At 43.5% G+C, this 23756-nt stretch overlaps 2 protein-coding genes and 1 long non-coding RNA gene across 9 annotated transcripts in view; 2 read left to right on the top strand and 1 right to left on the bottom strand.

The window, feature by feature from the left end:
* The window catches only part of STRN3 (striatin 3), an 80945-nt gene extending 70446 nt beyond the window's left edge, over window positions 1-10499 (bottom strand). The window contains exon 1 of one of the 4 annotated variants that reach the window (XM_007516833.3): window positions 9772-10499. In XM_007516833.3, coding sequence (XP_007516895.1) covers window positions 9772-10053 — 282 coding nt within the window. In that variant the 5' untranslated portion in view covers window positions 10054-10499. The remainder of the gene's footprint in view (window positions 1-9771) is intronic. The other 3 variants (XM_060175237.1, XM_060175238.1, XM_007516834.3) reach the window with 3 other exon arrangements.
* The window catches only part of LOC132533467 (uncharacterized), a 220658-nt gene that overhangs the window by 73523 nt on the left and 123379 nt on the right, over window positions 1-23756 (top strand). The gene's annotated exons all lie outside the window — the stretch shown is intronic.
* The window catches only part of AP4S1 (adaptor related protein complex 4 subunit sigma 1), a 44982-nt gene continuing 30313 nt past the window's right edge, over window positions 9088-23756 (top strand). The window contains exon 1 of one of the 4 annotated variants that reach the window (XM_060175252.1): window positions 9088-9654. The gene's annotated coding sequence lies outside the window, so the exon portion shown is untranslated. Of the gene's footprint in view, window positions 9655-9945; window positions 9963-23756 lie in introns of those variants that run through there. The other 3 variants (XM_007516832.3, XM_060175251.1, XM_060175249.1) reach the window with 3 other exon arrangements.

The following is a 23756-nucleotide window of genomic DNA, read 5'->3' as shown; positions in this document are numbered from 1 at the left end:
TAAAAGTTTTTTTAAATGCTAATCGTGGGAGTCGGGCAGTAGCTCTGTGGGTTATGTGCACGGGGCGAAAAGCACAAGGACCCGCAGAAGGATCCCGGTTGGGGCCCCGGCCTCCCCAACTGCAAGAGAGTCACTTCACAGGTGGTGAAGCAGGTCTGCAGGTGTCTATCTTCCCCCCCCCCCATCTTCCCTTCCTCTTTCCATTTCTCTCTGTCCTATCCAACAACGGCAACATCAATAACAACAACGACTACAACAATAAAACAAGGGCAACAAAAGAGAATAAATATTTAAAAAAAATACTGATCGAAACCTTTCCAAAGTACCAATCAGTTATGAGTACGCATTTTTATAAAACCACTTTCTACGTTTTACTTTCTCTGAAACGTCCTATGTATTTTTTTTCCCTTCTTTAATAGAAAAGATGGGAGGCAGGTTTAAGCGCAGGTGGCACAAAGCACAAGGACTCGTTAAACATCCCAGTTCCAGCCCCCGGCTCCCCATCTGCAGGGGTGTTGCTTCACAGGCTTTGAAGCAGGTCTGCAGGTGTCTTTCTCTCCCCCTCCTCTCTTCATTTCTCTCTGTCCTAACAACAAAATCAATAATAACAACAATAACTATAACAATTAAAAAAAAGAGGGAGTTGGGCGGTAGTGCAGTGGGTTAAGTGCACATGGCGCGAAGCGCACAGACCAGTTTAAGGATCCCAGTTCGAGCCCCCGGCTTCCCACCTGCAGGGGAGTCGCTTCACAGGTGATGAAGCAGGTCTGCTGGTGTCTCTCTGTCTCTCTTCCCCTCTATCTCCCCCTTCTCTCTCAATTTCTCTCTGTCCTATCCAACGATGACAACAAGAATAACTACAATAAAACAAGGGCAACAAAGGGAATAAATAAATAAATATTTTTAAAAAGAAAAAAAATAAGGGCAACAAAAGGGAAAATAAATAAAAATTTTAAAATCTTTTAAAAAACAAAATAGAGAAGACAGAAACAGTGAGAAACAAAGAAGGAAAGAGACCACAACACCAAGTTTTTCTTCAGTGTGGTATGGGCTGGGCTTGAACTCAAGTCACCAAATGGCAAAGCTGTGCAATCAATACCCAACTGAGCTGTTTCATCAGCTGTGACACTCCCTATGTAACTGCTTATCTGACCTCTGTACCTCGTAATCAGTGTAAAAGGAAAAAACAAAGTTTATAATTATAACTGCATTATTAAGAATAAAATAACTGGGAGTCAGGCGGTAGCGCAGTGGGTTAAGCGCAGGTGGCGCAAAGCGCAAGGACCGGCGTAAGGATCCGGGTTCCAGCCCCCCCCGTCTCCCCACCTGCAGAGGAGTCGCTTCACAGGCGGTGAAGCAGGTCTGCAGGTGTCTTTCTCTCCCCCGTCTTCCCCTCCTGTCTCCATTTCTCTGTCCTATCCAATAACAACCACATCAATAACAACAACAATAACTACAACAACAATAAAAAAAGACAAGGGCAACAAAAGGGAAAATAAATAAAATTTAAAAAAAAAAAAGAAAATAACTACAGTGCAGTGATAAGTAGAAAAAAAACAACCATAAAGGGTTCTGGTAGAGATATTCTGCTGTGTTGGTTGTATGTAAACCAAGGCTGACTCAAAAAAAAAAAAAAAAAAAGACAAAAAAATCAAGTAAAAGATTCATGTGTTTTGTGTGTGTGTGTGTGGTCTTTTTTCTACAATCCTGATGCTCACTGCCCCATTTTTAACATTAACTTATGAAAAGCTGGTCCTCTTTTTAAAGATACAGGGAAAAGCAAGCAAAGAGTTGTTAATCTAAGCCACTCTGAAATAGCTTTTAAAATCTGAGGCAGCTGTTAGTGGTATGTTATTACACCCATTCTCTGCTTATCATTCTTTATTCCTATTACCATCAATTCCATTTTTTTATTTTAAATATTTATTGATTTAGTTATTTTACCAGAGCACTGCTCAGCTCTGGCTTATGGTGGTGCAGGGGATTGAACCTGGGACTTTTGGAGCCTCAGGCATGAGAGTCTGTTTGCATAACCATTATACTATCTAACCCTGCCCCCATATAATTTTTTTCTATTTCAACTTTTTTTCTGTTTTCTTTCTTAATCCTTCACAATGGATCTATTCACTAATCCTTTTTTTTTCCTTTATTGGAGGGATTAATGGTTTACAGTCAACAGTAAAATACAATAGTTTGTACATACGTAATATTTCTCAGTTTTACAAATAACGATTCAATCCCCTCTATGTTCTCCTCTGCCATTATGTCTTTTTTTTTTTTTCCCACCAGGATTATCGCTGGAGCTAAGCGTTTCCCCTCATTCTTCCTCTCCGCCATTCTCTTTTCACATCTCTCTCTCTCACTCTCTCTCTTATTAGAGATGACAGAGAATTTGGGGGGAGGGAAAAGGAAAGAGAAAGACACCTGAAGGACCGGTTCACAACTTGTGAAGCTTCCTCCCTGCAGGTGGGGAGCAGGGCCTCAAACCCGGGTCCCTGTGCATGTTAAAGTACACAACTGGGGGAGTCGGGTGGTAGCTCAGTGGGTTAAGCACAGGTGGCGCAAAGCGAAGGACCAGCATAAGGATCCCGGTTCGAGCCCTCGGCTCCCCACCTACAGGGGAGTTGCTTCACAGGTGGTGAAGCAGGTCTGCAGGTGTCTATCTTTGTCTTCCCCTCCTCTCTCCATTTCTCTGTCCTATCCAATAACAACAACAATAAAACAAGAAGGGCAACAAAAAGGAATAAATATTTTTTTTAAAATGTATACAATCAGAGGGGTAGGCAGTGGTACACCTGAGTGGTACACCTAGTTAAACGCAAAGACCTGGGTTCGAGCCCCAGTTTCCCACCAGTGAGGGACACTTCATGAGCAGTGAAGGAAATCTACAGATGTCTCTCTTTCTCCATCTCTACCTTTCCTCTCTCAATTTCTATCTTATCCAATAAAAATAGAAGGAAGGGGGAGGAAAAAGTGGCCACCAGGAGCCAGCACCAAGCCTTAACAATAGCCATGATGGCAAAAAAAAAAAAAAAAAAGTGTGTGCTCAACAAGGTGCACCCCCACTTGGCTTCCACATTTCCTTCTAAAATGGAACTGTTACAAGTGGCTTGAAGATTTTGTGAAAATTAGAATGAGCCACACCATACAGAATGCACTGATTATGTTAAGAAGTGTTATGATAACTTTTTCCATGAACATGCAATGTTTGTAATCAAACCCAGTGTTTCACGTAAATTCAATAAAAACTACCAGCATATTCAAAATCTGTAAGTTCCTATTGATAAATGGTATCAATGTTTTAGAAAGACAGTGTGAGAATAATAAGAAAAAAAAAGGGGGGTGCAGCGTTGGGGGATAGCCTGCCTTGTAGAACACATGCCTAACTATATGCAAGACCCTGAAGTAAAACCACATAAAAGCACTTGGACAGCACAGGATAAGGAATGAGGTAAAGCTCCATGATGTCAGAATACTGCTATAGTGTCTATCCTCTCACTCTACATCTCTCCCTCTTTTCTCTCTCACTGTAAAAAAAAAAAAAAAAAAAAAGGAAAAATAGGCCCAGGGAGGTCACTCAACAGTGGCATCATACATGGATGAAACCCAGCAAAAAATAAAGGTGAACTACTGTAAAAATAAACAGTACAAAGGGGCTGGGCGGTAGCGCAGCGGGTTAAGCACACATGGCGCAAAGGGCAAGGACCTGCATAAGGATCCTGGTTCGAGCCCCCAGCTCCCCACCTGCAGAGGAGTCGCTTCACAGGCGGTGAAGCAGGTCTGCTGGTGTCTTACTTTTCTCTCCCCGTTTTCCCCTCCTCTCCATTTCTCTCTGTCCTATCCAACAACAACATCAATGGCAACAATAACGACAACAAAGGGAACAAAATGGGAAAAATGGCCGCCAGGAGTAGTGGATTCGTGGTGCAGGCACCAAGCCCCAGCAATAACCCTGGAGGCAAAAAAAAAAAAGAAGTACAAGTAAGTCTTGAATGCAAAACGGCAGTGATATTGCTAAAAGCTTAAAATGCCAAAGTGGGGAGAATGGGCACAAATAAATGGCATGTCTTGCCATGCATGGATTCAGCACCACATCAGAGCACCACGGAGAGCAAAGGGGTAGGGGTGAGGGCACTCCATAGAATGTAAACTGGTACACTTTGCTATCCCCTACCCACTCTCTCTATCTCTAGAAGTACAGCATAAAGTGTGGGGGAGATAGAATAAAGTTTATGCAAAGAGACTGTTATGCTAGAGGCTCTGAGGTCCCAGGTTCAATCCCCCACATCACCATAAGCCAGAGCTGAGCAGTGATGTAGTTTAAAAAAAAAAGGGGAAGCATAGCTGCCAAGAGTGATGAAGCCATTGTACAGGCACTGAGATCCAGCAATAACCCTTGTCAATACATAAATATATAAATAATCTTAAGTAGCTCACCTAGATCCCAGGTTCAATTTTGGTTCTCAGCATATTGAAGGAAACTTTGGTGTTGTGGTGTCTTTTTCTGTCTATCTAAAAAGCCAACCCAGAGCAGTAAAGGAAAATAAGTCATTTAAAATCACTGTGTTCTTACTTTTGTGTGTGATTTCCTAGTAGAGTCATACAAATATTGCACCAGGAAAGGCACTTGTATTTACAGACCATTCTTCTAACATACCCTGACAACATACACAGAAGAGTAAAGACTCAGCTTTAGAACGTAGGACTTGCATGTCCCTGACAACACCATTTGATGGAGTTGAGCAATATTCTAGTGTCTCTCTCAAATATATCTTTAAAACAAAGAGGAGAGCAGGGAGCAGGGTTTAAAAAAAAATGAAGAAAGCAAGGTGGGTTTCTTTTGCTATTTTACCAGAGCACTGCTCAGCCCAGGCACATAGTGGAGCCAACGACTGAACCAGGGAACTCTGGACCCTCAGGCATATAAATTTGTTGCACTACTGATGGTACTATCTCCAGGTCTTACAGATGATTTTGTTTTACAAAATCAAATTATATCTAAGGGAGAAATATTAGATCTTTTGAGGGCACTGGGTTCTCAAACATGAGGCCTTGAGTTCAATACCTGGCAGCACATGTACCAGAGTGATGTCTGGTTTCTTCTATCTTTCTCATTAATAAAATCTTTGAAGAGAAAAAAAAAAAAAAAAAAGAACATAAACTTCTCAACTATACTTCCTATGTATTATCCAACATATTTTATAATTGGCAAACATTTTATATATACTACAAGTGCATTTTTTACATACTAAATACAGAGAAAATATTTGCAATATGCATAAACTATTTAGCACATCCTAGGGATCCGATAAAAATATGTTGATGGCTTTACTAAAACCCTGCCACAACTTCATTCAATAATACATTTATTAATTTTAAAATATTTATTTATTTATTTATTCCCTTTTGTTGCCCTTGTTTTATTGTTGTAGTTATTATTGTTGTCATCGTTGGATACGACAGAGAGAAATGAAGAGAGGAGGGGAAGACTGGGGAGAGAAAGGTAAGACACCTGCAGACCTGCTTCACTGCTTGTGACTTGCGAAGCAGCTCCCTGCGGCTGGCGAGCCGGGGCTCGAACCGGGATTCTTAAGCAGGTTTGCACCACATGGGCTTAACCCACCACTACTGCCCGACTCCCTTCAACGCATACATTTTTAAATGTATGTCTCACAAGCAATTTTTTTTTTTTTCTTTTTCCTTCTCCAGGGTTATTGCTGGGCTCGGTGCCTGCACCATGAATCCACCGCTCCTGGAGGCCATTTTTTTCCCCCTTTTGTTGCCCTTGTTGTAGCTTCGTTGTGGTTATTATTATTGCCCTTGTTGACACAATTCGTTGTTGGATAGGACAGAGAGAAATGGAGACAGGAGGGGAAAACAGAGAAGGGGAGAGAAAGATAGACACCTGCAGACCTGCTTCACCGCCTGTGAAGCGACTCCCCTGCAGGTGGGGAGCCGGGGGCTCGAACCGGGATCCTTACGCCGGTCCCTGCGCTTTGCGCCACATGCGCTTAACCCACTGCGCCACCGCCCGACCCCCTCTCACAAGCAATTTTACTGGACCTGGAGGCATGTAAACCAAACTCAACAAATCAAATCTAAAGCCCTAATGACTAAGTGGCCCAACACAACACGTTACAGAAATACATTGAACAAAACCATACATACATTAGTGAGCATTATACTCCAAAAAAAAAAAATGCATAAAACACTGTAAACTCCCGGAAATAAGTTGTAGAACTTCTTCAAAATAAGTAAACAAACAAAAGCTTACGATGGGGATACCAGAACTAATATGTCAGTAGTACATCAACTGAAAGCAAGAAGACAAAAGGAACCCTTACAGATTTGTTACTATTAGGGAAAGGATTAGAAGGTAAAGCAAGGGGGGCAGGGGCAGTGGCCTACCCAGTTGCAAGCACAAGGACCCATTCCCCCACCTGCAGGGGAGCCACTTCACAAGTCTGGAAGCAGTCTATAAGATATCTTTTTCTTCCTTTCTCCCTGTTCTCTCTCAATTTCTCTAATAAAAATTTGGGGGAAAAAGGCTACTAGGAGCAGTGTATTCCTAGTGACAGCACTGAGCCCCAGCAATAACCCTTGCAACAATTAAAAAAAAAGAAAAGAAAAAGGAAGGCAAAGCAAGGGCAGGGACAGATAACACAGACCTTACTAATGTACAGAATCTATTTAGTTAGTATTTGCTTAAGTAAGACACTGTTCCCACTATTTACATTAGTAAAGCTTATGAATGACTAAAGCAATGCTTAACAAAAAAAAAAAAAAAAGTGTTCAAATACAACTTTACAGCAGTACAAAGATCACAGGGAAGGTTGGGCAGTGGCACACCTGTTAAACACACATCACCATGTGCAAGGACCCAGGTTCAAGCTCCCACTCCCCACCTGCAGGGGTAAGGAGGTCTGCAAATGTCAATCTCTCTCCCTCTTCATCTCCCCACCCCCCTCACTTTCTCTGTCCTGTCAAAAAAAAAAGTAAAAAGTGGCCACCAGGAACTTCGAATTTGTCCCAGTGACAATCCTGATGGAAAAAAAGTAAAAGGGGGGGCAGGGGAGAAAAAAAAATCACAGAAACTATTATCAGAGACTTATAAAATATTATTTAGTATACCCAAGCTTCAATGCCTTTTTAAGTGCAACCCTAAAAAACGAATGCCTTACAAGTCTCATTCACATACATTAAAGTTTTGCAGGACAGTGTTGTAGAAAGTTGTTTAACAACAGCACTTAACAACAGTAGAATAGACTCAGCTTCAAACAAATATCCATTTTGATTGAATCTTTTTGGAAGTTATTTTCTTTTTCTTTTTTTTTTTTATTTAAGAAAGGATAAATTAACAAAACCATAGGGTAGGAGGGGTACGACTCCACACAGTTCCCACCACCCAGTCTCCATATTTATTTTTCATTTTAAAGACTGTCCCATTATTTAAATCATGAATCTTTCAGAGATGCCAAAGCACCACTCCTGAACATAGGACAACAGAAACTGAACCTGGACCCTCAGGCATTTAAGTCCTGAGCTCTATCAGTTATTACCCCACTGCTAAGTTTATATTTTACACACAAAATATATGTGTTGTTGTGAAGCCCATGAAGGGGGAGTCGGGCGGTCGCGCAGCGAGTTAAGCGCACATGGGGCAAAGCGCAAGGACGAGGTGTAAGGATCCAGGTTCGAGACCCTAGCTCTTCACCTCTAGGGGCCTCGCTTCACAGGCAGTGAAGCAGGTGTCTATCTTTCTCTCCTCCTCCTCTCTCCATTTCTCTCTGTCCTAACAACAATGACATCAATAGCAACTACAACAATAAAAAACAATGGCAACAAAAGGGAAAATAAATAAATATTTAAAAAATTTTAAAAAGGGAGTCGGGTGATAGCACAGCAGGTTAAGCGCACGTGGCGTAAAGCGCAAGGACCGGCATAAGGATCCCAATTCGAGCCCCTGGCTCCCCACCTGCAGGGGACTTACTTCACAGGCGGTGAAGCAGGTCTGCAGGTGTCTGTCTTTCTCTCTCCCTCTCCGTCTTCCCCTCCTCTCTCCATCTCTCTGTCCTATCCAACAATTACAACATCAATAGCAACAATAACTACAATAATAAAAAAAAAAAAAAAAACAAGGGCAACAAAAGGGAATAAATAAAAATTTTTTTTAAGTCCATGAAGGACTGACAGGTGGTGCAGTGGAACAGTGTTGGACCCTTAGACATGAAGTTCTTAGTTCAATCCCTGAGTATGCCAGAGTGGGGCTCTGGTTCTTTCCCTCCCCAGCTCTTTTTCATTAATAAATATTCTTAAAGTCCTTTAGTACACCAAAGTACAATTCTAATACACTAATTGTCTCACAGGTGTTAATTTATAATTAGGTTTTCCAAGACTTTACCGTCAAAAACATGTAAGTACTCTCATCTTAGTTTACAGAGTCAAAGTACTAGCTAGAAATCTAACTGAAGCAGCTGGAGAAACAGTTCAACTGGTTGAGTGGAGGTCCTGCATGCCTGAGGCTTCAAGTCAAATCCCTTGCGCCAAATGTACAGGAGAGGTGCTCTGGCTCCCGCCGCCCCCCCCCCCCACACACAGTCTCTTCTCATCAGAAATAAATAAAAATGAACTTCTAAAAAGAAAATGATTACAAACGTATTTTTTAAAATCAATCTGATCTTTCAACACTACATTTTCCTAACTATTCACCACAGGCACGGTATGACATGTCAGCAAACAATACCGCTTGCGTACATTTTTCACGTCTATATTTACCCTTACGGGTATTTAAAAGTAGATATAAATAATCAAAAAAAGTTTGAAATCCGAGACAGAAGTCCTCAGACTACAAGCATTCTGAAGTAAGCCAGTCTGTCAAACGTTCACCTTTAGGGGACAGTCAGGCTTAGACATGAAGGGTCCTGTGGATGCTTAACTTAGCTTCCTCCTTCTCCTGACTTCGTTAACTTAAGAAAAGTACATTTTACTTAAAGTTAATATTTTTATCTTGGTCATTTCATGAAAACCACACAAGTAGTCTGGTCTGGCTATTTGGGGTAAAGGAAGGAGAGTGGTGAAGGGTAGCTACCCTTATCGGAAAGACACCTGATCCAGAGGCATCGCTAAGTCAGTCAGTCGTTCAGGACGATCTCAAAAGAATGTAAGTGATTCAGGCGGCACTCCCGGTTCAGAATGGACTTGCAAGTGGGCGACGGGAAATGAAAACCTCCCAGGTCGGCCGCAAGCCACCGTAGCGGGTAGCAGCCCCGGCGAGGAGCGCGGCTGTCAAGGGGCGAGCGCGCACCGAGTCCGGGGGAGGGGGCCAGACGCGCCAAGTCGGAAACGCGGGCGAGCGGCCCGAAAGGCGGTAAAACGCCCAGGCCGGTCCTCCTCCTGGCCTTCTCCATCTCAAAAGGCACCAACCCGGGCAGAGCAAGGGCCCGGCAGCACCAAGCCGCAGCCTCTCCCACGGCGAGGACCCGAGTCTTCCGTCCCGGAGCCCCCGCAGACGCCATACTAAGAGCCAAAATGGCTGCCCCGAGGAAGCCCGCACCGCGCGGCGAGTGAGGATCGGGGGAACTGCTTCTGCGGGAAAGGGGGCGGGGGACGCGAGGAAAGGCCGCCGCCAGACACCTCGCCAGCCCAGCCTCACAGGTAGGTCCCGCTCGGACTCCCCAGGCCGCGGGCTCCGGCAGAGGGGCGTCCCGGCCCCACCCCCAGGCCCGGCACTCCGCCGCCCAGCTGTCCCGCACGCCGACCCCAGCCAAGTACCTGCAGTTCGGCCCGCTCCACCTCCCAGTGCGCCCGCTCCATCTCGAAGCGAGCCCACTCGTGCTGGATGTAGTGCAGGATCCCCGGGATAGTGTATTGCTGAGGCCGCGCCAGCTCGGGGCCTGCCGCTGGACCCGCTCCTTCGGCGACCGGAGGGCCCCCTCCTCCCGCCGCGCCGTTCCCCCCTGGAGGTAGGCTCATGTTGCCCCCAGGTCCCTGCTGCTGTCGTGGAGGGGCTGCCATCCCCAGGCCTCCACCAGCACCTCCGGCGAGCTCGTCCATTGTGTGTGGGGCCCCGACCGGGGCGCCGGGCGAGACGCCGACGGCTGGGGGAAGGGCCGGGGAGGGTGGCCCCGCGCTGGCGGCGGAGGCGGGCTTGGAGCGGGACGAGGTGGCGGTCGCCGCTGTGTGTCTGCGCTGGGTCAGAGCAGGGAGCTGCCGGCCGCCGCCATTACAGTCCCTCCTCCATCTGCCCGTCTCACTCACTTTAGGGAAAGAAGGGGGGCCGCGACGGGAGGGGCGAGAGGGGACAGGGCCGGGAAGGGGATAGACGTAGGGCCGTCGCTCCCGCGCAGCATGCCGGGTAGAAGACGCCGCCGCCGTACGCCCAGTAGCCAGTCCGGCCTCGCCCTGCGCAGGCGCACTGAGGAAGCAGTCTGGCCGCCGCTAATTAAAGGGAGTGGGCTGGAGGCTCCGCCCCCTCGTGTAGACCGGCGCTTACGTCAGGTCCGGTAGGCGAGCCCCGGGGTCCGACTCGGCAATGCTGGCCGCTAGTTTGGGCTACTTTGGGCCGCTACTTTGGTTGGTCCCTGACTTCCCTCGCTCTGTGAGCTCCCAGACGCCGTTCCCCACCCCAGAGTGTCGGCGGCGGGCCTGCTCCGGAGTCGGGTTTTAACCTGGAGGGTGGCTCCGGCCGCCCGCAACCATTCCCGGATTCCTGACGTTTTCTTTCACATTCCTGGCATGTTTCAGACAGTCCCGGAGGCGCGGGCCTCTACCCTGCCTGTACACTGGCTCTTTCTCAATTTGTTTGTTTTGAAGCACCACTTACTTGTGGGCGATCGAGGACCTTCTCCTTGGCTATTCGGCCCGATGTCTGCGCTCGCCGGGCCGGGCCGGGCCGGGCCGCAGCTTGTTCCACTTGTTCCATTTTGCTCCCAGTTCTTTCCTGTTCGGGGATGGAGAGTTTGGGGGAGTTGGGAAGGAAGGTGGAGCGATTGTTCTGTTTTTGTCTTCGCCTCTTGTGAAGAGAAGGGGAGTTAAAAGGAGAAAGAATGGTAACTTTGGAGGGGACTGACAGTTTGCTGGTTGCCGAAGTTGTTTGTTCCCCCGCCCCGAAATCACTCACCGGAGAGAAGGCGCTGAGTGGCCGAGTGTAGGACTTGCATGTGTGAATGTGAAGCTGTCAGTTCCAGCCCAGGCAGCATCACACTGGTGGCGCTTATCTCCTTCAAGAAATCTTTTTTTTTTTTTCCCCGTTTTTCCCTTAAGCCAGAGCACTGCTCAGCTCTAGTTTATGGTAGTGAAGGGATTGAACACGGGACTTCTGAGTGTCAGGCGTGAATTTTTTTTTTTTTTTTTTGCATAACCATTATGCTATCTCCCTAGCCCCCATAAATTCTTCCCTCCCTTCTTAAGTGAATAAGCTTTCAAATTGTGTCATAAGTAGCAAAATATTTTTAAAACTTTTTTTATCTTCATTGCATAGAGACAGCCAGAAATCAAGAGGAAGGGGAGATAGGGAGAGGGGGACAGACGCCTTGCAGACCTGCTTTCCATTCGCAGAGCTTCCCCCCTGCACATGGGGAACGGGAGCTTGAACCCAGGCCCTTGTATATTCTAACACGTGCGCTCAACCAGGTGCACCACCACCCGGCCCCAGTAACAATATTTTTTGTGGAAGTAGAAATAAAAGCGTGGTGACTACAATTTACTATCCTAAATGAATGGCTAAAAGTTATTTTCCTGGGTGATTAAATGTTATTTGAGTCAATGTTATTACACATAAAAGAGAAGCTTAATTTTCTGAGTACCGTGGTTTTGTACTTTTATGTGTTTAGGTTGCTAAGAGACATTCTAATGGGCTAGTAAGTTATCTAAAGTTAATATATTCAATAACTATTTGAAAAATAATGTTTAACAACATAAGGAAAATAGAGTAATTACAACTTACAACTATGGAAGGAAAATTGCATATAAAATTGATTGCCTTAAAATTGTTTTCTTCTATACCACCAATAAAATGTTCACTACTGACTGTATATAACCACTCTGTATAATGTGAAAAAAGATACAGCAGTACATTTTATCATGTCTGCTTTAATGAAGAATAAATTGGTCTTGTTACCCACACTTCCATGTAAGAATTATTTTTGGGCGGAGAGTAGATAGCATAATGGTTATGCAAAGAGACTATCATGCCTGAGGCTCCAAAGCCCCAGGTTCAATCCCCCACACCACCATACACCAGAGCTGAGCAGTGCTCTGGTTAAAAAAAAATAATAATTAAATTTAAAAAAAAGAATTACTTCTCCATGTTATTAAAGTACTTGTTATATTTTCCATTTTACAGCTGCCAGCACACAGCCTGCTTATTAAGTCCTATTCTTTTTTCTTTCTAATTTTTTTATTAGCTTTATTTATTGGATAAAGTTGACGCTTGCAGGGGTCTGTGATGAGGTGTTTGTTCTTTACCTCAGCTGACTGCCAACTCTGTTTCCTGCAAGCGTCAACCCGGCTTTGACCTAGCACGTTATGATTGGGCCCTCCTCAATCGCTATCGAACAGGCCATGGCCGGTGCGCCGCTATGTTCCATCGCTGGGGAGCCAGAGACGACCCGAACTGCCCCTGCGGCTACAGACACACTATGACCCACATAGTCAACGACTGCCACCTCTCCAGATTCAAAGGAGGTCTCGAAACTTTACATCAGGCTCAACCTGACGCTGTTGACTGGCTATGGAAGAAGGGCAAACGCTAGAAGAAGAATTGGATAAAGACAGCCAGAAATCGAGAGGGTAGGGGGAGCTAGAGAGGGAAAGAGACAAGACACCTGCAGCACTCGCAAAGCTTTTCCCCTGCAGGTAGATAGATGCTGGGGTATTGAACCCAGGTCCTTGCACATTGTAATGAGCGCTCAATCAGGTGTGCCACCACCTGCCCCCCCCCCCGTCCTCTTCTTTTTTAACGGGCCTTGTAACGCATAACAAGTTAAGAAATACTGTGATTGCTACCCCATGGCCCACACAATTGATGTCAGTGATGTTGGCATCCAAAGAAGAGATGCTGCTGCTGGTGAGATGTCTTAGCTGGTGGAGCACAGGTCATGCATGAGCAAAGCATCCAACTCAGTTTGTTCCCTTGCAGTGTGTGTGCCAGAATGATGCTGACTGCTCCCTCTCCTTCAGTGTCTCAAAACTAAGAAAGAAAAAAAAAATTGTTGGGGAAAAAAGAAACCCAACTTTTAGTTCTTATTGGTTCCACAAGTTCAATTAAAGATTGAATTTACAACTTTGTTTCTTTCCTACCTGCTTAAACACACACACACACACACACACACACACACACACTCCTTTTCTGTTGCTTATTTTATTCCTGCTACCAGGATTATTGCCTGGGTTCGGTGCTGGCACTAGGAGTCTGTTGTTCCCAGCAGCCATTCCCCCACCCCTTTTTATTTTATTTGATAAGAGAGAGAAAGAAACAAAGAGGAAGGGTAGATAGAGGAGAGAGAAAGAGAGATACCTGCAGACCTGCTTCACTACTTGTGACACTTCCTCTCTGCGCTTCACTGCTCTCCGTGGCTCCCCACTGCAGGTGGGAACTGGGAACCCAGGTCCTTAGGCATGGTGATGTGTGCACTCAATTGGGTGTGCCATCGCTGGCCCACCCGTTGCCTGTTTTTATTAAATGACAGGCACTACATTCAAACCTAAGACTTAACATTACAGTACCTTTTACCCAGTGCCCATATCTAATCCCTTTCTATCTCTTTCTCTCTCTCTTTTTTATCTTTATTGGATAGAGATAGCCAGAAATCAAGAGGGAAGGGGGTGACAGGGAGAGGGACAGAGAGACACCTGCAGCACTGCTTCACCACTCACAAAGCTTTCCCCCTGCAGGTGGGGACTAGGGGCTCAAGCCCAGTTTCTAGCTATCCCATCTTCATTCACGTCTTAATTTAAGCCTTCCCACCTTTATTTTTCTCCCCACCTCCCACTGGTAGCCTGGTGATTTCCTAAAATGACACTTGGCAGCAAGTCCCTCAATCTAGTCCTCTATAGATATAGATGCTTTCCCAAAGCATCTTACCACCTACAACTCACCTAACTGAAACTCCCTCCTGAACTGTGATTGTGACTGTGACTGAGTCATTTCCTCTAGAGTTTCACCTTTCACAGTTTCTATTTATTCTGTCCTTTCATCAGTCACATTTTTATTCATCCCTTCTCCATTCCCACTGAGTCAGGTTCAATATACTGCTGATGATTTTTCAGGGGTACATATTTAGGGGCCAAGAAATAGCTCAACTGTTAAAGCATGTTCCTCAGCAAGCCCATAGCCCAGATTTGAGCCTCATAACCAAATGGAAGTGCCATAAGACTGGGGAAAGCTCCAATACTGTGGTGTCGCTCCACGGGTCTCTGTCTAAAATAAATAGGATGAAAATGTCAGCCTAGCAGTGGTGCAGTCATACATGCAAGGCCTCTTGAGGCCCTGCCAGTGCCAAAACAAACACAAAAACCAGTATACCTGTTTATACTTGTATCAGTTTAGAATTTTACACGTTTATTTTTCTCCCTCATTAACTAATGTTAAAAGCCTGTGTGATTATTCTAGGTAACCAAAAAGGGGCTTACATTTCACATGCATTGTTAAGTCAGCAAAGGTTTAAATGTTTAAATGTTAAAGGATTTCAGACTTTAAGATAAGTCAAAAGTAGTTAACACTCTTCCCAATTATATTTCTCATGTACAAAGAATTTTGTCCCTGTCTTAACTGTATGGCTTCTTATAGTCACTGAATGTTGGATTTTATACCTTGCTTGTATGTATTTGATATCCTCACAAAGAGTTCAAACTGGTTCAAACTAATCTAGTCATCTTTTTGCATCATCTAAAAAGACTATAACAGGCCTTCTTATCTGGAGGTTGGGGGAGCTAAGATAAGAGTTCTTAGTCATCGGCATAAGGATCCCAGTTCCAGCACCCTGCTTCCCACCTGCAGGGGAGATGCTTCACAGGTGGTGAATCAGCAAGTCTGCAGGTGTCTATTTTTCTCTCCCCCTCTGTCTTCCCCTCCTCTCTCCATTTCTCTCTGTCCTATCCAACAACGACGACAACAACAACAACAACAATAATAATAACTACAACAAAAAGGGCAACAAAAGGGAAAATAAATTTTAAAAATTAAAGGGAGTCGGGCGGTAGTGCCGCCGGTTAAGCGCAAGTGGCGCAAAGCGCATGGACCAGCATGAGGATCCCGGTTCAAGCCTCCGTTCCCCACCTGCAGGGGAGTCGCTTCACCACCTGTGAAGATAGACACCTGCAGACTTGCTTCACCACCTGTGAAGCAACTCCCCTGCAGATGGGGAGCCGAGGGCTCAAACCGGGATCTTTATGCCGGTTCTTGCACTTTGCGCCACGTGCGCTTAATCCGCTGCACTACCACCAGACTCCCTATAATTTGAATTTTGAATCATCTTAGGGTGGTAGATAGCATAATGGTTATGCAAAGAGACTCTCATACCTGAGACTCCAAAGTTAGGGTTTAATCCCCCACATCACCATAAACCAGAGCTGAGCAGTGCTCTGGTAATAAAAAGGAAGGAAAGAAGGAACGGAGGGAAGGAGGAAGGAAGGGAAAAGAAAGAAAGAGGAAAAAAGGAAAAGAAAGGAAGAAATGTTAAATGGTTTGAGGGTAGCTTATTCACTTGGGGAAATTACATAACGTTTACATTTATAAGTAAAAGGAACAAATGAATATTAGACCTCAGAAGAGATCCTCTTTGAGAAGACTTAGCATGTTCAAAAGCCAAAGTAGCAATTGGTATAATGCAAGTAAGCTTTTACCTATACTGGTATAACCTGCCAAAGAAGAGCGAGTATCCACTCCTCATTATAGTAATTTTTTTAAACAATTATATTCATGAGATAGGAGAGAGCAAGAGAGGGAGAGAGAGAGAGAACCAGATATCACTCTGGTACATGTGCTGCCTGGGATTGAACTTGGGACTTCATGGTTGAAAATCCAGTGCTTTATTCACTGTGCCACCTCCCGGACCACCTCATTATAGTACTTGTTAAGAAAGTTATGGAAGAGGGTATTTGAAACATTCAAATAATATATTGTGTGAAAATGAAAAGGATTGTCACAAATTATAGAAAAATAGACACCAAAATCTTGAGAGCTCAGCATGCCTTATAAAATTATAGTTTACATTGATGAATTGTTTCCTGATAATATTTGTCAGAAATCAGCTATCGTATAATAGCTAACTCAATGTCAAAATTGATGGGAATAAAAGGATGGGCCCTTTGCATAGTGGTTATGCGAAAGACCTTCATATCTGAAGATCCAGGGTCCCAGATTTGATACCTAGCACTAGCATAAACCAAACCGGGGGGGGGGGGGTTGGGCGGTAGGGCAGCGGATTAAGTGCACATGGCACAAAGCACAAGGACCTGCCTAAGGGTCTGGGTTCGAGTCCCCAGCTCCCCACCTGCAGGGGGGTCCCTTCACAGAAGTGAAGCAGATCCGCAGGTGTCTCTCTCCCCTTCTCCATCTCCCCTCCTCTCTCAATTTCTCTCTGTCTTATCTAACAACATCAATGGCAACAAGAACAATAAGGGCAACAACAAGAGCAACAAAATGGGAAAAAATGGCCTCCAGGAACAGTAGATTCGTAGTGCAGGCACCGAGCCCCAACAATAACCCTGGCGGCAATAAATAAATAAACAGACAAACCGAACCTGAGCAGCCAGCTATCTCTCTCTTTCAATAAAATAAATATGTAAAAGATGGAGTGGAGCCAGGTGATAGCTGGCTGGGTAAACATCACATGTTGCCATGCATGAAGACAGGTTCAGTGGTCCGGGAGATGGCACAGTGGGTAAAGCATTGGACTCTCAAGCAGGAGGTCTGGAGTTCAATCCCCAGCAGCTCATGTATCCAAGTGATGTCTGGTTCTTTCTCCTCCTATCTTTCTCATTAATAAATCATATATATATATATATATATATATATATATATATATATATATATCAGGTTCAAACTCCCAGTCCCTCCTTGCAGGGGAAAACTTCGTAAGTAGTGGAGCAGTGCTGTAGATGTCTCCCCTCTCTTTCCCTCTCTACTCTCTATTTTTTTCTGTTTCATATGTTTTTTTGATGTCGTTGTCTAACAATGACGACATTAAAAAACAACAGTAATAGTGAAAAGGGGCAACAAAAGGGAAAATAAATAAATAAAGCCTTTAAGGAAAAAAAAAAAGTTGAGTCCCTGAGGCTACTCTAATACAGAAAGCCCTCAATTCACCCTTCCCCACCATTGTATTTAAAATAAAAACTTTACTATTAGAATGTACAAAACTTCATTTAAAATTTATTTTATTTTATTTTTGAGAGAGATGCAGAGAGAGACACACACAGAGAGAAACACCAGAGCACTGCTCAGCTCTGGTTTATGGATTAAACCTGGGACTTAGGAGCCTCAGGCATGAGAGTCTGCTTGCTCCCCCACCCACAAAACTCCATTTTTATATATTTATTTTATTATTATTATGTTGCCTCCGAGGTTACTGCTGAGGCTCAGTGCTAGCAGTACGAATCCACTGCCCCTGGTGGCCATTTTTTACGTTTTATTGGATAGGACAGAGAGAAATTGAGAGGAGGGGAAGATAGAGAAAGAGAAAGACGCCTACAGTCCTGCTTCACTGCCTGTGAAGCACCCCCTGCAGGTGGGGAGGGTGAGGCTCTTCACTCAGATCCTTGCATGAGTCCTTGTGCTTAGTACTATGTGCACTTAACTGTGTGCGCGCCATGGTCCAACCCCCTCCCCCCAAAAAAATTACTTTTATATCATAGTAAAACATCATCCTCATCCTTTTCCTCCTCCTATTTTTTTTTATTGTTGTAGTTATTATTGTTGTCACCGTTGTTGGATAGGACAGAGAGAAATGGAGAGAGGAGGGAAGGATAGAAAGACACCTGCAGACTTGCTTCACCGCTTGTGAAACGACTCCCCTGTAGATGGGGAACCGGGTGCTGGAACTAGGATCCTTACGCCTGTCCTTGGCTTTCCGTCATGTGTACTTAACCCGCTGCGCTACCGCCCGACTCCCCTCCTATTCCTTTTTCAGCACGTCCTTTTCTTGAGAAAGACACAGAAGCAAAGAGACAAAGTGAAAGAGACCACAGCGCCAAAGCTTCCTTCAATGCAGTGGGGGCTGGGCTCAAACCGAGATGGCACGCGTAGCAAAGCAGCACACTAAGTGAGCTTTCACCAGGCCTAGTTATTTCTTTTAGTTGATGTCTTAAAGTCATTTTTTAATCATTTCTTTTTTTATTTTTTAAATCTTTATTTATTGGATACAGACAGCCAGAAATCAAGAGGGAAGGGAGTGATAGACAGGGAGAGAGACACAGAGACACCTGCAGCAGTGCTTCACCACTTGTGAAACTTTCCTCCTACAGGTCCTGGGGGCCGGGAGTCCGAACCCTGGTCCTTGCGCATTGTAACACATGGCTCAACCAGGTGCACCACCACCCAGCTCCCTTTTTAATCATTTCTATTGATTTCACCAATTTTATTTTATTTATTTTATTTTTAAAAGAGACAAGGTTATTTTTCTTCTCTCATTTTTATTAAATACATAAGTAAACAAAAAATAATTGTCCCATTTTTCTCTTTAAAGATTATGGAGTTGTGAGTGTCTTCTGGGTAACAGTTGGGCAGGCTCTTGTTTGACAACTTCTACCCTTTTATTTGAATTTTCAGAAGGGCTAGTAAAATGTTGCTATACTTTATTATGAAATTTAAAAAAGCAAAACATGCTTCTAGAGCAAAGGGCAGCCAAGCATGTCGCCCAAGAGGTTCTATCTTGACATCTGATCTGAGCAAGAATGATACTAAATTCAGATACTTGTGTATCAGCTTGCCTTGGACAGGATTTCCTAGTGTTTTATTTATTGGAAGTAGAAAGAATTAAATTTAACTGAATTCATTAAGAAATCAAATCAAACTTTAAAATATGAGAAATTTAGTTTTAAAAAATGTTAAACCGTATGTAGCAATTTTAAAAGACAATATTGTTACCTTTGGGGTAAAAATGGATGGAACTGGAGGTGATTATGCTTAGTGAAGTAAGGAAGGCTATGAAAGACAGCTACTGAACGGTCTCACATATATGCGGAATACAGAGAATGGAAACATAAGAACCTGAAGGAAAAAAGTCAGCCTGTTTCTAAGACTTTGGGAGAACTCTAGTGGCTATTACTAGGGGGACTGAGATACAGAACTTTGGTGGGAATGGTATCAAAATATTACCCCTATTATCTTATAAATCACTAACAAAAATAAAAAAATAATAAATGCAGTAGTATGGACTTTAATATCCTAAATTTTCACATCACTGAATTGAACTACTTCTGAGGGATTTTAGGCTCTATGTTGAGATCAACTATAAATCAGTAATCTATTAGAACTGTGCTTGTTGTTGGGAGTCAGGTGGTAGCGCAGCGGGTTAAGCACAGGTAGCACAAAGAGCAAGGACCTGCATAAGGATCCTGGTTGGAGCCCCTCTTTCCCCACCAGCAGGGTAGTCGCTTCACAAGCGGTGAAGCAGGTCTGCAGGTGTCTTTCTCTCCCCTTCTCTGCCTTCCCTCCTCTCTCCATTTCTCTCTGTCCTATCCAACAATAATGACATCAATAATAACTACAACAACAAAACAACAAGGGCAACAAAAGGGAATAAATAAATAAATATTAAAAAAAGAACTGTGCTTGTGAAATCCTCCAGAGTTGAGACAGAAATTACTCCAAAATGCTTGTTATCCAATAAAAGTTTTGTATAGAATGCATGCCTGATTTGGGGTGGTGGGGAGCGGTCTATGAGTGCACAGAAGTTAGAGCCAGGCTAATGGAAACTATATCCTTCCTTCAACATTTCAGTGAGTGATAAAAAAGAGCTTATTAGGGCTGCGCAGTAGTGCAGCAGGTTAAGCACACTTGGCAGTAACCGTAAGTTCCGGCATAAGGATCCCGGTTCGAACCGAACCCCTGGTTCCCCACCTTCAGGGGGGTCGCTTCACAAGCGGTGAGGCAGGTCTGCAGGTGTCTGTCTTTCTCTCCCCCTCTCTGTCTTCCCCTCCTCGCTCCATTTCTATCTCCTATCCAACAACGATGACAGCAATAACAGCAACAGTAACAACAACAATGATAAAACAAGGGGTGGAAGTGGGAAAAATGGCATCCAGGAGCAGTGGATTCTTAGTGCAGACACCGAACCCCAGCAATAACCCAGGAGGCAAAAAAAAAAAGCCTACTGGAGGCTAGGTGGTAGCACACCAAGTTAAGCACACACAGTGCGAAGCACCGGAACTGGTGGTAGGATCCCGGTTCGACCCTCCAGCTCCCCACATGCTGGATTGCAGGTGTCTATCTTTCTCTCCCCCTCTCAGTCTTCCCCTGCTGTCTTAATTTCTCTCTGTCCTGTCCAACAACAATGAAAAAAAAGATGGCCTCCAGGAGCAGTAGTGCAGGCACTGAGCCTCAGAGATACCCTGGAGGGGAAAAAAAAAAAAAAGATTACTTTTTTTGAATAGACCATTCCTCTGCTCCAGGGTAGACTCCTTTATTCTTTGTATTTCAGACAGAGGGACAGAAAGAGAAAGTGAGAGATTGTCACCCTGCTCCCCTTATGTATGGGGCTCCCCATAAAGCCACATACACCTGTGTAGTGGAAGGGTTCAAACTTGAGTCCTCATGCATGTTAAGGTATCTACTCTACCATCTGTGCCCCTAAAATGTCTTTAACTCATAGAGTTACTATGAGTGTTAAATGAATGTAGATAAAAGTGTTCAGATCAACACCTGTTTAGTAAGCACCATATTGTTTTCTAATATGATCTCTCTTCCTAGTCGGTTTTTTAAAGCCATGCTAGCATATCATATTATAAAATGAATAATGCCACTCAAGTTACAATGGTAGCCATCTTTCATGACCAACATCAAGCACACCACCATCCACACTGGAGACATTCACTACCTAACAGAATTAGTTTACTTATTTAAATTGTGAGTAGGGACCGGAAGATGCCTCACTTGGTAGAGTGGATACTATGCCAAGCACAAGAACATGGGAATACCCTGCACAGGGGAAACTTCAGAAGCGGTGAGATAGTGGTGTGGTGTCCTTGCTTCTCTTTCTGTCTCTCTCCCTCTCTATTCTCACCTGTTACCTTAGAAACAAAAACAAAAAAATCTGTCAGATGAATCAGATTACTCTCATAATAACAACAATAAAAGACAAAACAAAAAAATTAATTAGGACCTTGTGTTTTTTAGAGATTTTATTTATTTATTAATGAGAAATATAGGAGGAGAGAGAAAGAACCATATATCACTCTGGCATATGTGCTGCCGGGGATCGAACTCAGGACCTCATGCTTGAGAGTTCAAAGCCTTATCACTGTGCTACCTCCAGGACCACTAATTAGGACCTTGTTACTTAAAAAAAAAAAAAAGTCGGGCCAGGTGGTGACACACCTGGTTGAGCGCATATGTTACAGTGGTTACAGTGCGCAAGGACCCAGGTTCACCCCCCCTCCGGGGTCCCTCACCTGCGGGGGGGAAGCTTTGCATGTGGTGAAGCAGGGCTGCAGGTATCTCTCTTGTCCCTCTCCTCTATCTCCCCCTTACCTCTTGATTTCTGGCTGTCTCTATTCAATAAATAAAGATTTTTTTTTAAAAGAAGTCACATTGATTGAGGAAAATAAACTGACCCTGGAATTGAAGATTAGTACTGAAATATTTTTTAAAGATTTATTTCTTTAAAATAAAAGAGAACCAAACCATTACACTGACCCATGCTAGACTGTGGACTGAACTTAGAACCCCATTCCTGAGAGTTCAACCTCTAGCTTACTGTGCAACCTCCAGGGCTGAAATATGAATTTTTATGATTCATTGCCTGAAAACAGCTTCAGAGTGCTTCTTAAAACAGTATTCATAGTAGCTGGTACAGTTAGTCACAACTGGCTCAACAAGTTGAGATGGATTTGTCATCTTTGGATATAATGATCTGTAAATATTCTTTCAGTTGTCACTGCCAGAGATACCATCAGAAATATGAAAACTGCAGACCGGTAACATAGCTCACTTGGGAAAGTACCTGCTTTGCCATGTGTGACACTTAGGTTTGATCCCAAGACCTCCGTAATACCCAGGGAAGTTTTAGTGCTGTGGTGTCTCTTGTTACTCATAAAGGTCTATTGTCTATTGAAATAGGGGGCATGTGAAGAGAGTGTCTAGGCCTCCATAGTAAATATTGTATTAGACTATTTATAGTGCCTTCTTTGGACCTTTCTACTTGCTTCCTGAGATTATTAGGTCTACAGCAAAATACTGAGCACTTTAACCTTGGCGTATAGAGTTGCCCTTAATTTATGGATATGTGTATACATGTACCCAATACCCAGGCCCTAGCCTGCACCTAGGGTCTGTAACTTTGTTAGAGGGTGTACCATTTGAAATGGAACTATGTAGTCTCCTGTGTCAAGAAAGGTCTTACCAGATTATTGGAGTTGGAAGGTTGACATCTCAGCCTTGGGGTCTCTGGATACAATCCAAAACAAAAAAAGCAATAGTAGCATAGCGTGGCATGGTGTCACTGGTTGTATTGATATAGTTGAGGTCAGCAGAGACAGTATAACAGGGTAAGGGATCAAGAGAAGAGGCATAAAGAAATACAAGCAAAACCCCAGAAGGTCCAGGACTGGGAGAAATATTTTTTAATATTTATTTATAAAATATTGTTTATTAAATATTATTTAAATAATATTTATTGTTGTTGTTTATTAAATATTATTTAAATAATATTTATTATTGTTGTTTATTAAATATTATTTAAATAATATTCATTTAAATATTATTTATTGTTTATTGTTGTTATTTATTAAATATTATTTAAATAATGGTATTGTTTATTTAAATAATATTTATTGTTGTAGTTATTATTGTTGTTGTTATTGACATTCTCTCTATTTCCCCTTCCATCTCAATTTCTCTTTGTCCTATCAAGGATAGTAGAAAGGAAAAAAATAAAAAGGAAAAAATGGCTACCAGGAGTGGTAGATTCATAGTGTCCACACTAAACCCTAGCAAATAATTCTGGGGGGGGGAAGAGGCAAGAAAGACTGGAGTATATACACACTGAACCAGGCAGTTGTCAATTTTTGTTTCAGCCCTGAGTATATATTCCTTTAATGTAAGCATTTAATGTTTCAAATTTATAAACTGATTGAATTATGACACTGGGCTTAAATTGTTAAAGCATTTCTAAAAGTAACTTTAAGATACCTACAACTGTATACCAGATAAATCAGAATTATCTGGTCCTCTCAGTATTTAAGATATAGTTATTAGTAGATAACATTAAATGACATAAGTCATGGTGAGGTCAAGTACAGAACCATAAATCCTAACCATAGGAGTTTCAAAATAAGCCAAAGCTACTTGAGAGTAGCTTTGTTATAATAATAATATCTGTTGCCTTCTTAAACTCTAATACTGTAAGGAACTGCTCCTATCCTCCTTAAAATTTATTTCTCAGGAGTTGGGCGGTAGCGCAGCAGGTTAAGCGCAGGGACCCACATAAAGATCCCGGTTCGAGCCCCGGCTCCCCACCTGCAGGGGAGTCGCTTCACAAGTGGTGAAGCAGGTCTGCAGGTGTCTCTCTTTCTCTCCCCCTCTCTGTCTTCCCCTC

Source organism: Erinaceus europaeus, chromosome 16, assembly GCF_950295315.1.
Source record: "Erinaceus europaeus chromosome 16, mEriEur2.1, whole genome shotgun sequence".
NCBI classification, from domain to species: domain Eukaryota; kingdom Metazoa; phylum Chordata; class Mammalia; order Eulipotyphla; family Erinaceidae; genus Erinaceus; species Erinaceus europaeus.
Note: the sequence above shows the minus strand (reverse complement) of the source record. Positions and strands in the feature narration are given on the sequence as shown.